At 40.9% G+C, this 13,877-nt stretch overlaps 1 protein-coding gene across 1 annotated transcript; it reads right to left on the minus strand.

Annotated features, from left to right (window-relative positions):
- Nucleotides 1–5,490: 5,490 nt before the first annotated feature.
- On the minus strand, nucleotides 5,491–6,108 carry LOC145099752 (uncharacterized). The gene has a single exon (XM_079037265.1). The coding sequence runs from the start codon at nucleotides 6,106–6,108 to the stop codon at nucleotides 5,491–5,493; it is 618 nt and encodes a 205-aa protein (XP_078893391.1).
- Between the last annotated feature and the right edge of the window lie 7,769 nt (nucleotides 6,109–13,877).

Raw genomic sequence — 13,877 nt, forward strand, 5'->3', positions numbered from 1 at the left:
CCTTGAGATCTTCGGTGTGGAGTTCCCGATAGATCTGGTCCCGATTGCGATGGTAGACGTGTGTGTTATAGTGGGCATGGATTGGTTGAGCCGATTTGGAGCTGTCATAGACTGCGAGCGTCAGTTGGTGACGATACGAGACCCTTGTGGGGGAGTACTTACAGTGTATGGCAAGGGAACCCGATGTGGTTCAGCATTTTGTTCGGCTGCCAGGGCGAGGCAAAGTCTGCAGGGGATTCGTAGCCTATGTGATGGACACGCGAGTGGCCGTTGGGAGGCCAAGTTCTATTGATGAGGTTCCAATAGTGTGCGAGTTCCCAGATGTTTTTCCTGAGGAATTGTCGGGTGTGACTCCCGAGAGGCAAGTGGAGTTTCGTATCGATTTGGTTTCGGGATCAGCACCTATCGCCAAGGCGCCTTACCTCCTCGTGCCGCCAGAGATGCAGGAGTTATCCTCGCAGCTTCAGGAGTTGCTAGGGAAGGGGTTTATTCGACCGAGTAGCTCGCCTTGGGGAGCGTCGATCCTTTTTGTCAAGAAAACGGATGGTTCACACTGGATGTTCATTGATTACCGGGAGTTGAACAAGTTGACGGTCAAGAACCGTTATCCGTTACCGAGGATCGATGATCTGTTTGATCAGTTTCGGGGGGCGTCTTGGTTCTCCAAGATAGACTTAAGGTCGGGTTATCATCAGATGAGGGTTCGGGATGAAAATATCCAGAAGACGGTGTTCAGAACTCTTTATGGGCATTACGAGTTCATGGTGATGCCTTTTGGGCTCATCAACGCGCCAACAACGTTCATGGATCTCATGAACAGGGTGTGTAGGCCGATGCTGGATCGGTCAGTGATCGTGTTCATCGATGATATTTTGGTGTATTCGAGATCTAGAGAGCAGCATGAGGAGAATCTGAGGGAGATCCTTGGGGTTCTGAGATCGGAGAGGCTTTATGCCAAATTCTCCATGTGCGAGTTCTGGTTACGAGAGGTCCAGTTCTTGGGGCATCTCGTCAATTAGAGTGGGATTTTGGTCGATCTGGCCAAGATTGAGGCGGTCATGAGGTGGGAGGTGCCGAGATCGCCCACCGAGATCAGGAGCTTTCTAGTATTGGCAGGCTATTATCGGAGATTTATTAGGGATTTCTCCAAGATTGCCGTGCCAATCACCAAGTTGACCCGGAAAGGTGTCCCTTTTTCCTGGGGTCCGGAGCAGTAGACCTCATTTGAGACACTTCGTCAGAAATTGTGCGAAGCTCCGGTGCTCACACTCCCGAAAGGGATGGAGGATTTTGTGGTGTACTGTGATGCATCGATATCCGGGTTAGGAGCAGTGCTTATGCAGAGCGGGCATGTGATAGCATATGCATCAAGGCAGCTGAAGCCTCATGAGACAAGGTGTCCCACCCACGACCTGGAGCTGGGGAGGCTGTGGTGCTCGCCCTCAAGATCTGGCGTCGTTATCTGTATGGGGTTCGGTGTACCATATACACAGACCACAAGAGTTTGAAGTACTTGATGGATCATCCCAACCTGAATATGCGCCAGAGGAGATGGTTGGATGTGGTAAAGGATTATGATTGTGAGATCCTGTACCACCCAGGCAAGGCTAATGTTGTAGCCGATGCCTTGAGCCGTAGGGCGGAGAGCGCCCCGATACGAGACGTTTGCATGAGATTGACAGTGATGACTCCGGTGTTGGACACCATCCGAGGGGCCCAGGCAGAGGCCGTGAGACCGGAGAACCGCAAAAGGGAGCGGGTGATCGGGCAGGTATCGGAGTTCGTTACCGATAGTCGAGGACTTATGACCTTTCAAGGTCGGATTTGGGTACCGTTTGTGGGCGGAACGCGTACCATCTTGATGGAGGAGGCACATAGATCGAGGTTCTCGATCCATCCCAGGGCCACTAAGATGTTTTTGGACCTGAAAAGGGAATATTGGTGGCCCTGTATGAAGAGAGATGTCGCATGATTCGTGGAGAGGTGCTTGACCTGTCACAAGGTTAAGGCCGAACATCAACGTCCCCATGGTAAGTTTCAGCCATTGGAGATTCCCGAGTGGAAGTGGGAACAGATTACCATGGATTTTATCACCAAATTGCCAAGGACTGCGAGAGGTGTCGATTTGATTTGGGTGATTGTGGACAGGTTGACGAAGAGCGCTCACTTTCTTGCTATCAGTGAGAGTTCTTCTACTGAGAGGTTGGCAGAGTTGTACATGAGGGAGGTGGTATCGCGGCATGGAGTACCGATCTCGATTGTTTCAGACCGAGATGTGTGTTTTACTTCCAGATTCTGGAAGAAGTTTCACGAGGAGTTAGGTACGAGGCTGCATTTTAATACCGTATACCACCCACAGACGGATGGACAAAGTGAGCGGATGATTCAGACGCTCGAGGACATGCTTCGGGCATGTGTATTGGACTTCGGAGGGAGCTGGGACACATATTTTTCCTTGGGTGAGGTTTCCTATAACAACAACCATCACTCGAGCATTGGTATACCACCTTTTGAGCTGTTGTATGGGAGGAGGTGTCGGACTCCCATTTGTTGGGGTGAGGTAGGGTAGTGTGTGATGGGGAGTACGGAGATAGTGCTTCAGACGACAGAGCAGATACAGCAGGTTAGACAAAGGTTGTTGATCGCTCAGAGTCGCCATAAGAGTTATACGGATAGGCGACGATCCGAGCTCGAGTTCCAGGTTGGGGATTTTGTTCTCCTAAAAGTGTCTCCTTGGAAAGGAGTGATTCGATTCAGGAAGAGGGGCAAGCTGGGGCCCAGGTATATTGGGTCGTTTAAGGTGATCGTGAGGGTGGGCAGAGTAGCATACCGTTTGGAGCTACCTGCGGAGTTAGACCAAATTCATGATACCTTCCACGTGTCGTAGCTAAGGAAGTGTATAGTCGATGAGTCGGCAGTGGTACCATTAGAGGATATCCAGTTGGACGCGAGTCTGAATTATGCTGAGAAGCCGATTGCAATCTTGGATCGGAAGATCAAGGTTCTAAGGAACAAGGAAGTGCCCCTGGTGCAAGTCCAGTGGCAACATCGGAAAGGGTCTGAGCTGACCTCGAACCCGGAGTCGGAGATGCGGGAGCCGGAGTCGGAGATGCGGGAGCAGCATCCGGAGTTGTTCACAGCATGAGACTTCGAGGGCGAAGTCTGGTTCTAGTGGGGGAGAATTGTAACATCCCAAAAATCAGGTATACCTTATGAACCTTCATCTTTGAGCAGTTAGAACATTTGGCCCTTGTTAAGGAAATGCATGCTTGGCGAGTACGCGGGGCGTACTGGGGTGTACGCTCAGAGTACTCGTCTGCGTCTTGATCGGGATGGGTCGCCAGGTACGCGGGGCGTACCCGGCCCAGAAGAGAAACCCTAATATGTTGAGCCTCCCTATTTAAGCAACCTTAAGGCCCTTTTGTTGGCCACCTTTTCCAGAGCTTTACCATTTCAAAACCATAAATCTCGTTCATATAGCAAGGGAGTGTCTAGGAGGGCTTTGTATTGTGTTCTTTGCCATTTGGAGCAAAGTGAGAGCCTTCGAAGAGGAAGGGTTGGAGCTCAAGCTTTTGGATCCGAGTTTAGCAGTGAAAGAAGCTTCATTTTGAGGTAAAAAGCTTCAAGCTTTGCATCTTTTCTGTTCATGCTTTGTAGAGAGAAGTTTTAGGGTTTTTGGTCCCCAAGTTCATAGCTTTTTGAGTAGTTGAGCTTATAGAAGCCGAGATCTGTCCCATAGTATCTCATTTAGTGTTGTTATGTGATAAAAATCCAGTCTTGGTTGTTAAAGTTTGTTCATGCATGAGATATGGACCTTTTAAGGTTTGAAATGGAATGTTTTGGGTGTTGGTGACTTCCACAACCATGCAAAGGCTTAAAGTCACCAACTTTATGGATTAAGTCGTACTAGAGAAGTCAGATCTGGATTTTGGACTCAAGTCTTAACCGATTAGGACCTGAATGAAAAGAAGGAGAAAGCTGGGAGTTACGTTGGGTGTAATCCTAGTACGCGCAACGTAAGGGGCCACGTACCCCGATTCTGTGAAGCCTCCGGGTACGCTCATCGTATAGGTCTGGTACGCGTCGCGTACCTCGGAAGGTTGACTTTTAGGGTTTGGTCAACTTTAGGGTATTTGAGCCATGTTAGGGGTAAAATGGTCTTTTACCCTTCTGAGAATGATAGGAAAGGAAAGAGTCTAGCCTTGGGGGAAATGTATTAATGAGAAGTGTTTTTTATGATTAGGCGGAGTCTAGATCTTATCTCACAGAGTCCGAGATTTCCGAGATTTACCCGAGGTGAGTCTTCTCATTATACTGTACCCGGAAGGGTACCTATGTGTGACCAGAAGGTCTTATATGCTATAAGATGAATGTAATGTATGTTATGTGTTGCATGTGCTGATTGCGTTATGTATGTGATATGTATGCTATGTATGATATGGGCCAGAAGGCATTATGACATGGACCGGAAGGTCAGGGAGTCATGGACCGGAAGTTCGGTATGGGTAGGACCGGAAGGTCTACCGAGACTGGGACGGAAGTCCCCTGAGACACATGGACCAGAAGGTCATGAAGAGTATGGCCTGGAAAGGCGTATATGTGTATGTGGTATATGGGGAATTCAGTAAGCTTCTTGCTTACAGTGTTTATGTGTAATGTGTTTCAGGTACTAGTGAGGACCGTGGGAAGGCACCGGCATGACTCGTACACACAGACGGATTTGGATATGTTTTGATCTTGGGATTTGATATGTTTTGTATAATGACCATATTACATTGGATTTATGGTTTTTTCTCAAATGAAATTACATTTTAAAAAAGAAAAATTGTTTTGAAAATTTACGTCGTTAAAATTTACAGTTTTCTTCTCCTCTTTCGAGGTATCAACTGTATAGGCCAAATAGATAGAACATCCTTTCGATATAAATTTACGAGCTTTCAGGAAAGAGATTATCTTCAAGACCTTAAGTCTTTGCTCACCATAGACATAAATAGGATCCTCCTTTTCGATAGGAATGCGTATCATCTTTTCATAGCATAAGAGTTCAGCGTGATTCCTTGACAACCAAGCCATGCCGAGAATAATATCGAAGTTGGGCAAGGAGATAGGAATCAGATTAGCAATAAAATTATGGCCTTCAATTTCTATGACACAATCCGTATAGACTTTATCACCAAGTAATGATATACTTTCCGTAGTATCTACGTGAAATGGTTGCGCAAGTGCATAGCAAGCAATTTGGAAAGAATGCACAAATTCATGAGATACAAAAGAATCTGAGGCACCAGAATCAAATAAGATGTGAGCAGGTCTAGAGTTGACAAGAAATGTACCCTTCACAACATTAGGGTCCTCATGTGCTTCCTCAGTAGTAATCTGGAATGCACGGCCTTTAGCTTTTGGCACCTCCTCCTTTTGAGTTGGAGTCTTCCTAGGTTGTTGAACAGAAGCTTGACTCCTCATCATTTGTCTAGTAAGAGTAGGACAATGCTACTTCTTGTGGCCAGTAATACCGCATGCAAAACAAGTAACATCTTTCCTAGGACAAGATGGCTTTATGTGACCCTTTTCTCCGCATCCAAAACAAACAACGGATCCCTTTTCAATTTTACATGGACCCGGATGACTCCTTCCACAAATGCGACATGACTGCGATTGCATAGAAAAAGATTGTGATCGACCGCGACCACGAAAATCACCCTGAGATTGCATTCTTAAATTAGAATTAGCTCGAACAGATCGAGGTGGTGGCATAGAAGAAACAACAACAAATTGATCAATACGTGGGTGCTTTGAAACAGAAAGAGTAGCACTACGTATTTCCAAGTCATGCTCACGCTTTCGAGCATACTCTACAGTCTTATTAAATGATAGAACATCCCGATTTATCACGAAATCGCGGATTTCATATTGTAATCCTTCCAGAAATAACTGGATTTTATCGTCTTTAGTTGGTATATACTTTGTAGCAAATCGTGCTCTTTGATTAAATTGAGTCTCATACTCATATACCGTCATTCCTTCCTGCTTGATTTCAAGGAACTCCTTCTCCAATCTCCTCCTCATGTCCAGAGGACAATACTTCTCTAACAAACGGGCTTTGAACATCTCCTAGGATATGTTCTCCTGGTCATACCCGTTGAGAGCATCATATGTTGCTTCCCACCAGACCAAGGCTTCTCCGATGAGCATTGCGGATGCATAATTGGCTTTGTCTTCGTTATCCACATGGGAAATACGGAATACTTTCTCTGTGTTCTGAATCCAAGTAAGAACTACTATAGGATTTAGGACACCAGCAAACTCTGTAGCACCGCTGCTCTTAAAAGTTTTGAAAGAGGGATGTCTCGCTTTCTCACCAGAAGATTCTCCAGTGACCTTCTCTTTGCCTTTATTATTATCCTTCTTATTCTCTTCAAGAGTTTGTCGGATAACACCGGTTAGTTTATCCATGAGTGGCACCTCACGAGGGGATGCTGGAGTTTCTGCTTCATCAACATGATGATCCCCACCCATCTCTAGTGTATGACTAGTTACTGCTTCAGCCATTACTCTGAAAATTTGGAGTAATATTATAATTTAGAATATTAGGATTTATCGTAACCTAATACTTTACTTAAGTCTTTCCTATGGTTTGTATCCATATATTAACAATGAATTAGTTCATATATTGAACTTCCAATAGTTTAAGTCTAAATTCAAATCCATGGAATTTAGTTCACTTAAACTACCGCTCTGATACCATGATTGAAAGACCCAAACTCGGTACTTTCATAAATTCCAATACCATATTACTCCAAAATGCTACATGCATATTCAAAAAATAATATTTTATATTGATAATACGGTTACAAAGTTGGATACAAACGGTCTATTACAAAAAGTTATATATTACATAACTACCCATGATATTGTAAATTTTATACATACTAAAACTTAAATACAAAATTAATAATATAAACTATTCTATTACTTCCGACAGTATAAAGCTATACTGGATGCTTATTGCCTGCAAATATTAAAAATATTGAGAGGGTAAGTGGTGATGCTTAGTGAGTTCAATAACAGATACAATATAACGTTATGTCATATATATACATCAATATGGAAGAAGAAAATTAAGAGGAACAACAAAGATGTATGTGAATCATGTGATAGGCATTCATATCAATCCAAGACTTTGAATAGGCATTCTTATCAATCATAGACTTTATTCAAAGATATACAGTCAAGAGACTTAACAATTTCAATATTTGATAAGCATCAATAACGCTTCGGCCCAAATGGCATAGAAGATATACAATATCTGATAAATATTTGGTTATAGATTTCAGGTATTCACGCCCCGATTAACCATCAGTCAATATCATAGAATATAAATCATTCTCTTACGGAGACCTGTTCTACATGGCTAGAGGCTCGTACCAGTACCAATGTGAATCTAAGTCCTTTCACTGATCACATGGTCAAAGGTAGTACAATTGCTAGCAAAATAGCGAATAAAATTGAACACAGGAAAATAACTTGGAATAATAATACTGAAAATCACATAGCACATGTAACACATAACATACAATTGTTCCTATGTATTGAACTCACCTTGGAATAACCAGGGGTTAAAATAGTAATTTGAGCAGCACTTCAGCTCTAAATACGACTTTCTGGGGCAAACCGAGGTTTTTAGTTGAAAATCGGACTTTAGTCGGGCAGAGTTTCGACTTGAAAATAAGATTTTCTAGGGAAATTTGGGGCGTCGGGGCTTGCTTCAGATGTCGGGAATGATAGCGGGACTTCTGGGAGTTAAAAGTGGCTAAAAATGGGGGTAGAGGGTGAAATATTGTAAAATTTTCAAAATAAAACCAGGCAGCCTTGCACCCTATTTATAGGAGTTCGAAGCTGTTGACTACGCTGGGCGTACAAGTCGAGGCAGCAGCTCGGATCTCGGGCTTCTACGTGGTGATCATGCGAAGAGAGGTAGACGTGGCTGACTCTAGATCATCTATGTGCGAAGTACGTTGGGCGTAATTCTCGCGTACGCGGGGCGTACGACTCCGGATAATACTTCGATTTTTCATTTATTTTTATTTAATAACTTCAAAAATTCATATGTTTCACATATGAACTCCATTTTTGACGCTCTTTATATGCGCGCGTAGGTAAGAATATACTCTACAACTTTTGTTTAGACTTCATCGGCTAATTTTGACTTCATTTTTATTATTATATTTTTAACAGACCGGGACAAGAAAAGTCTGTTAAAAATTCATAACTTCTTCATCCGATGTCCGTTTTCATCAGTCTTTTTACCGTTGTACTACTATTTACGAGACATTCGATTCTTGTTTAGATTGTTTCGGCTAAATATCGCTTGATCTTTATTTTGAGTTTTAGCTGTCTACCGGTATTCCGAAACTTAGAAAAATCATTACTTCCTCATTCGAAGTCAGATTTAAAAGTTCTTTATATGAAAGTTTATTATTTTTACGATTTCTACAACTTTCATTTAGATCACTAAAGCTAAAAAGTTGTTTATCGAAAACCCACTTTTTACGCGAAATAGCGTTTGCCGGATTTGTTGCGAATCTTCAATTGGTCATAATTTTTTCGTTATAACTCGAATTTTGATGAGGTTTTCGCCTAAATGTTTCTAACGAGATTTTCTACAACATCAAATAATAAAATTTTACTTATTTGAAAATTTATATTTTAGCTAAATTTCACTATTTAGCTATTAACTGGAATCTAATAAGACTTCCAATATTTTATGAGTGATTTTGAACATAGTTTTACTTCATTTCTAGTAAAAACCAACAGTTAGAACTCAACACTCAATAATATATAATATTATTCACTCTTATAATTTACAATACACGATTTCAAAACGTGTATGTTACATAATCTCCCACCATAACATGTGACCAAATCAAAGATGAAACAAAACACGAATTGAATATGTGATGAATTGTCTCCACATATGCATCACAAACCAAGCATAAAAGACAATCAACTTCAACCCCTTTCTTATCCAAGTTTAACTTTAGTAGGAAGTCTTTCCAACAAAACTCTCCAACCTTATATATTAACATTTATTTGAAAAAAAAAATACTCCGAGTTTTATGATTCCCAAACATCAAAATTTGAGAATTAATTAAAGTCCTAGCCGAAGCAAGCATATAAATCTCATCCAGCTTCAGATCCAAACCCAAAATTTTGGTTTAAAGAAAATCAAAGGTCAAATAGCTTCTATCAAACCCTCCCGTTGCACCTCACGGTGCCTCCTCTCGAGTCTCCAATCCCATATCCAAGTTAAATATGACTCATCATTAACCACTAGGCCTTTGACTAGAGCATTCTGATCAACATCCAATGTATAAACTCTCAGAAAACTATTTTTAGAGATCCTAAGTGTAGTATTCGGAAATCCCATATTTCTATTTCTAGCCTTAACCTATTTGAGTTTGTGCATTTGGTTCCATTTATAGAGTTTTTCATCTCATCTCGTACAATAGGCGTACATGTGGGTATGCGCAACATACTAATGTGATCAGATCGTGTAGGGCATGCTAGTACGTCAGGCGAACGTATGGTACGTCGGGCAAACTAGCTCAGCATCAAACCCCTAATTTTAAGGGTTTGCTTCCCCATTTAAGCGACCTTATGCCTCCCCTGGATATTCCTTATCAGCCACCTTCCCCTCATAAACCCTAATCTCGAGTTTAAGCCTTTTGTGAGAGTTTGGAGCTTATTAGTGACTTTTTGTGCATATTGGTTGAAGAAGAAGACCCTTGAAGAAGGAGGTGTTTCTTGCAAGCTTATAGATCCAGAAAATACACCTCATTTAGCATCTTTTGAAGGTATAAAGTATATATCGTGATGTGTTTCCTTTTTGATCTGTTGGGTTTTATGAGTTTTTGTTCCCAAAGTTTGGTCCTTTATTATTTTGGTACACTCCAAATCATATTAGTTGTCCTTTCATGCATGATAATTCTTGAAGATTCATAAAAATAGTTATTTGATGGTCCTTACCTAGCCATGCAAGAGTTTGGTGGTGACGACTGTTGATTAGGTTAGAGTATTTAGGTTTAAGCCCTTTTCAGCCATGCAAAGGCTTAAAGTTTTAAAATTTATGGATTAAGACGTTCTAAGAAGATCAGATTTGTGGTTGGATGCATGTCTTAATGATTAATACCATTTTTGTCTTGGTTTTGGGGTCACGCGGAATACCCCCCGCGTACTACTGGCTACGCCCAACGTAGCAGGGTGAAGCCCCGATCCCGCTTGTTTTCTGAGTACACCCCGCGTAGAAAGAGAGTACGCCCAACGTATGCGCTGGGCAGTTGAATTTTATTGATTTTGGGACTTTTGGTCAAGACTTAATGTTTTGGACCATGGGAGGGGTAAAATAGTATTTTTTTTCTCCTTTAAGGGGGTTTGGTTATGGACCTTAATTATTAATTAGGGTTAATTATTGTGTTGTTAGGCGGAGTTTAGAGTGCGAGATTTATGTTGTAGTTGTTGGAATAATGTCTAAGTCCATAACTATAATTGGTATGTACTTGACCCGACTTGGCATGGTCCATTTGGGTTGCACTTCACAAGAACAATTTATATGGATAGTCTTTTGAGAATAGTATGTTTATGATTTATATTAATATATTATAAGTTCTTATATATTAATATGGTATCATATTATTTAATTAGTATTGATCAAGAATTAATTTATAGTTAATTTAGTGATCAAAAGGAACTAATTAAATATGGACTCTTATATATGATGGGCCAAGTTCATTTAGGTTAGGTTAAGCTTTAATGGATAGTCCATGGAGTTTTTAACCCATGGATCCTATGGAAATGAAAGGTCTGATAGTTTCATTTTTATTACTTCTTTTCATAATTTATTTTTAGTTAAAACCATCTCATTTTAGTCAATCTTCATGCATATTTTCTGTTTTTTGTCATTTTTCTCCTTTACCGGGTGCTTTCTAGTCTTTTGAGCTTAATTGCAGGATTTACCGAAGACTAATTGTTATTGGAGGCTTAGAAGGATGCGGGATTTATGAAGGCATGTGATTTGCTTGTGGACTTGAAGTGGTGCGATTGGATAGGTGCTTGCGTAAAAGAAGAAATCAATTTGGATCTAATTTGTGGGCAAGGATGATGATGAGGCGGCGTGGAATCGAGCTACAAGAAAGTTTAAGGAGTATTGGGTCAATCAATAGAAGGCTTTGGAATGCAAAATGGGTCCTAAAGAGTTATGACTGTGGGCTGAAGTTGAAGAAGTGAAGATTGGGCTAAAATGCATGATTAATGGCCCAAGTCTCACATTCAGCGTGACCCACGCGGTCCGCATGAATTGCCCTGAGCTGATTCTGAGTTTGACTTGTTGACTCTATTTGTGGAAGTTTGGTGGGTGACTTTTGGCACCTTTTTGAATCTGGAAATCAACCCCCTTTTACTGGAGTTTTGGAGCTATTTTTTTTTTGGGGGGGGGGATGACTTGAAGAACACACACCAATATTCTCTCAAAGAGCCTTGGAAGATTTGAAGAATTTTTGGAGGATTAGTGTAATTTCCTTTCATCTTGCATCTAAGAAAATGTTTAATACTACTAAACTATATTGTTTTTCTTTTACTTTGGCCATGATTGGCTAAATTTTCATTTGGTTGATTAGGGTTTAACCCATGGATGATTATTTGCTTTGAAGACTTATCATTACATTTGTGTTTGATGTTTATGGGAATGTTTTCTAGTTAAACATCTTGTTGTGTTTATTTATCTTTGATCATGAGCTTGGATGAATGAATGCTTGTTTTTGTTGATTAATTTATTGGTTAAGTAATAGACCTTCAAATTAGTAAGCATCAAATGGTTTATATGTTTGTTTTCATTTCATTTAGACCATGGAAATGTTTCCTCCATAATGATAATGTAAGCATTTGATTATCTTTTGGACTTGGTAACTCTTACAACTTAAAGCTAATTGATTTTCACAAGATTTTATGCTTCATTGATCTTGTGACTTCAATTAAGGAAACGTGTTAAGAGCTCCTCTAACCATTTTAATTTCTAAGAAGAGTTGAGGCAATTTGTGCTTATGAATTATTATAGCCAAGTTAAACCAATTCACAAGTGTTATTCCATTAAGTCTAATGATAAGTCAATCATATAATCCATGAGGTGTTCCCCAAAATCAACCAATTCCACTTCTTTGAATTTAATCCAATCGTTTACTTGTCATATTTTCATCCTAGCTAGTTTTAATTTTTGTCAAACAATCAAAAGAACTAAACACCCCCCCCCCCCCATTTTATTTTATTTTTTTATTGTTATCTTACAAGTATTTTTACAAAGAGATTTTTCATAGAGTTATATATTGAACCAATCTCTATGGATACGATCCCTTTACCACTATACACTATTTTAGTGCGTAATATTTAGGGTATTAATTTTGTTGGCCTCGACAACCACCAAATTTTTGGCGCCGTTGTCGGGGATTGGTTTATTTTAAATCAATTTGTTTCTCTATGCCCAGATCTCAGCGTACAGGTGACTTGATTTACAACCCATAAATTGAAAAAGAAGCAAGGCGTTTGGCGAAGGAAAAACGAGTTGAACGTGGTCAAACTTCTAACCCCCACGGGGACCCGGAGGTTGAAACCGATTCATTAAGTGATATAGAACCCGATTCTAGTCCCGACCCTCGCCAAGAAATTCCCGAAACCCCACCCCTACACCAAAATCCACCCATTATTGAACCAATTGCAATGGCGGACGGAGGAGAAGTTCCCGAGAGAACCTAGAGGCAAATGATGGAGACCGATGTTACACCAACTCCAACCGGTATCAATTACCCGGTTTTGGAAGGAGGTTCGGAATTGAAGTCAAGTTTAGTCCATCATCTCCCAACTTTTCATGGATTGGAGAACGAAGACTCGCATAAACACTTGAAGATGTTCCACATTATTTGCACTAGTATGAAGCCACAAGGGTCAACCGATGACTAAATCAAGCTAAGGGCATTCCCCATTTCATTGGTCGATAGAACAAAAGATTGGCTATTCTATCTTCCACCAGGGTCGATCAACTCGTGGACCGACATGGCAAGAGCTTTCCTTGATAAATGCTATCCCGCTTTAAGAGTCTCAAGTCTTAGAAATGAGATTTGTGGAATCCGCCAAGGTCAAAATGAGACTTTCCATCATTATTGGGAGAGGTTCAACAACTTGTGCTATAGTTGCCCACAACACCAAATTCCGGAACAACTCCTCATTCAACACTTCTATGAGGGATTGTTGTCAATGGAGAGAAGACTATTTGATGCCTCAAGTGGTGGAGATATCTTTAGTAAAATCCCACAACAAACAAGACAACTTTTCAACACCATAGCCGCAAATTCACAACATTTTGGCCCTCGCCATGATATGAAAAGAGACACACAACACAAAGTCAATGAAGTGGGAACATCAAATCTTGAGTCTCAAATCAAAGATCTAACCTCCGTTGTCCAAAAGCTAGCCATGGGACAAACTCTACAAGTGATGGTTTGTGGAATATGTGCAACGATGGGACATCCTACGGATATGTGTCCCATCCTTCAAGAAGATGCGGAGCATGTGAACGCCAAAGGAGAGTTCCAAAACTATCACAACAAGCCATCCGGTTACCAAAATGCATATAATTCAAGTTGGAAGCCAAATCCCAACATGAGTTACAACCCAAGACCATTGCCTCAAAATGTTGGATTAGTGTCTAAGTCCATAACTATTTTTGTATGTACTTGACCTGATTATGAGTATGGTCCTTTTGGGTTGCCTTCACCATAGCAATATGTAGGATGAATTAAGGAAAGAAAGGTTTAAATATGATTTATTAATAT

The sequence above is a fragment of the Lactuca serriola genome, chromosome 4 (genome assembly GCF_051521515.1).
Source record: "Lactuca serriola cultivar US96UC23 chromosome 4, Lser_US96UC23_V15, whole genome shotgun sequence".
NCBI lineage: Eukaryota > Viridiplantae > Streptophyta > Magnoliopsida > Asterales > Asteraceae > Lactuca > Lactuca serriola.

Coding starts and splice junctions, on each gene's coding strand:
- LOC145099752 (XM_079037265.1), bottom strand. CDS start 6,108: ATGTTCAAAGCCCGTTTGTTAGAGAAGTATTGTCCTCTGGACATGAGG.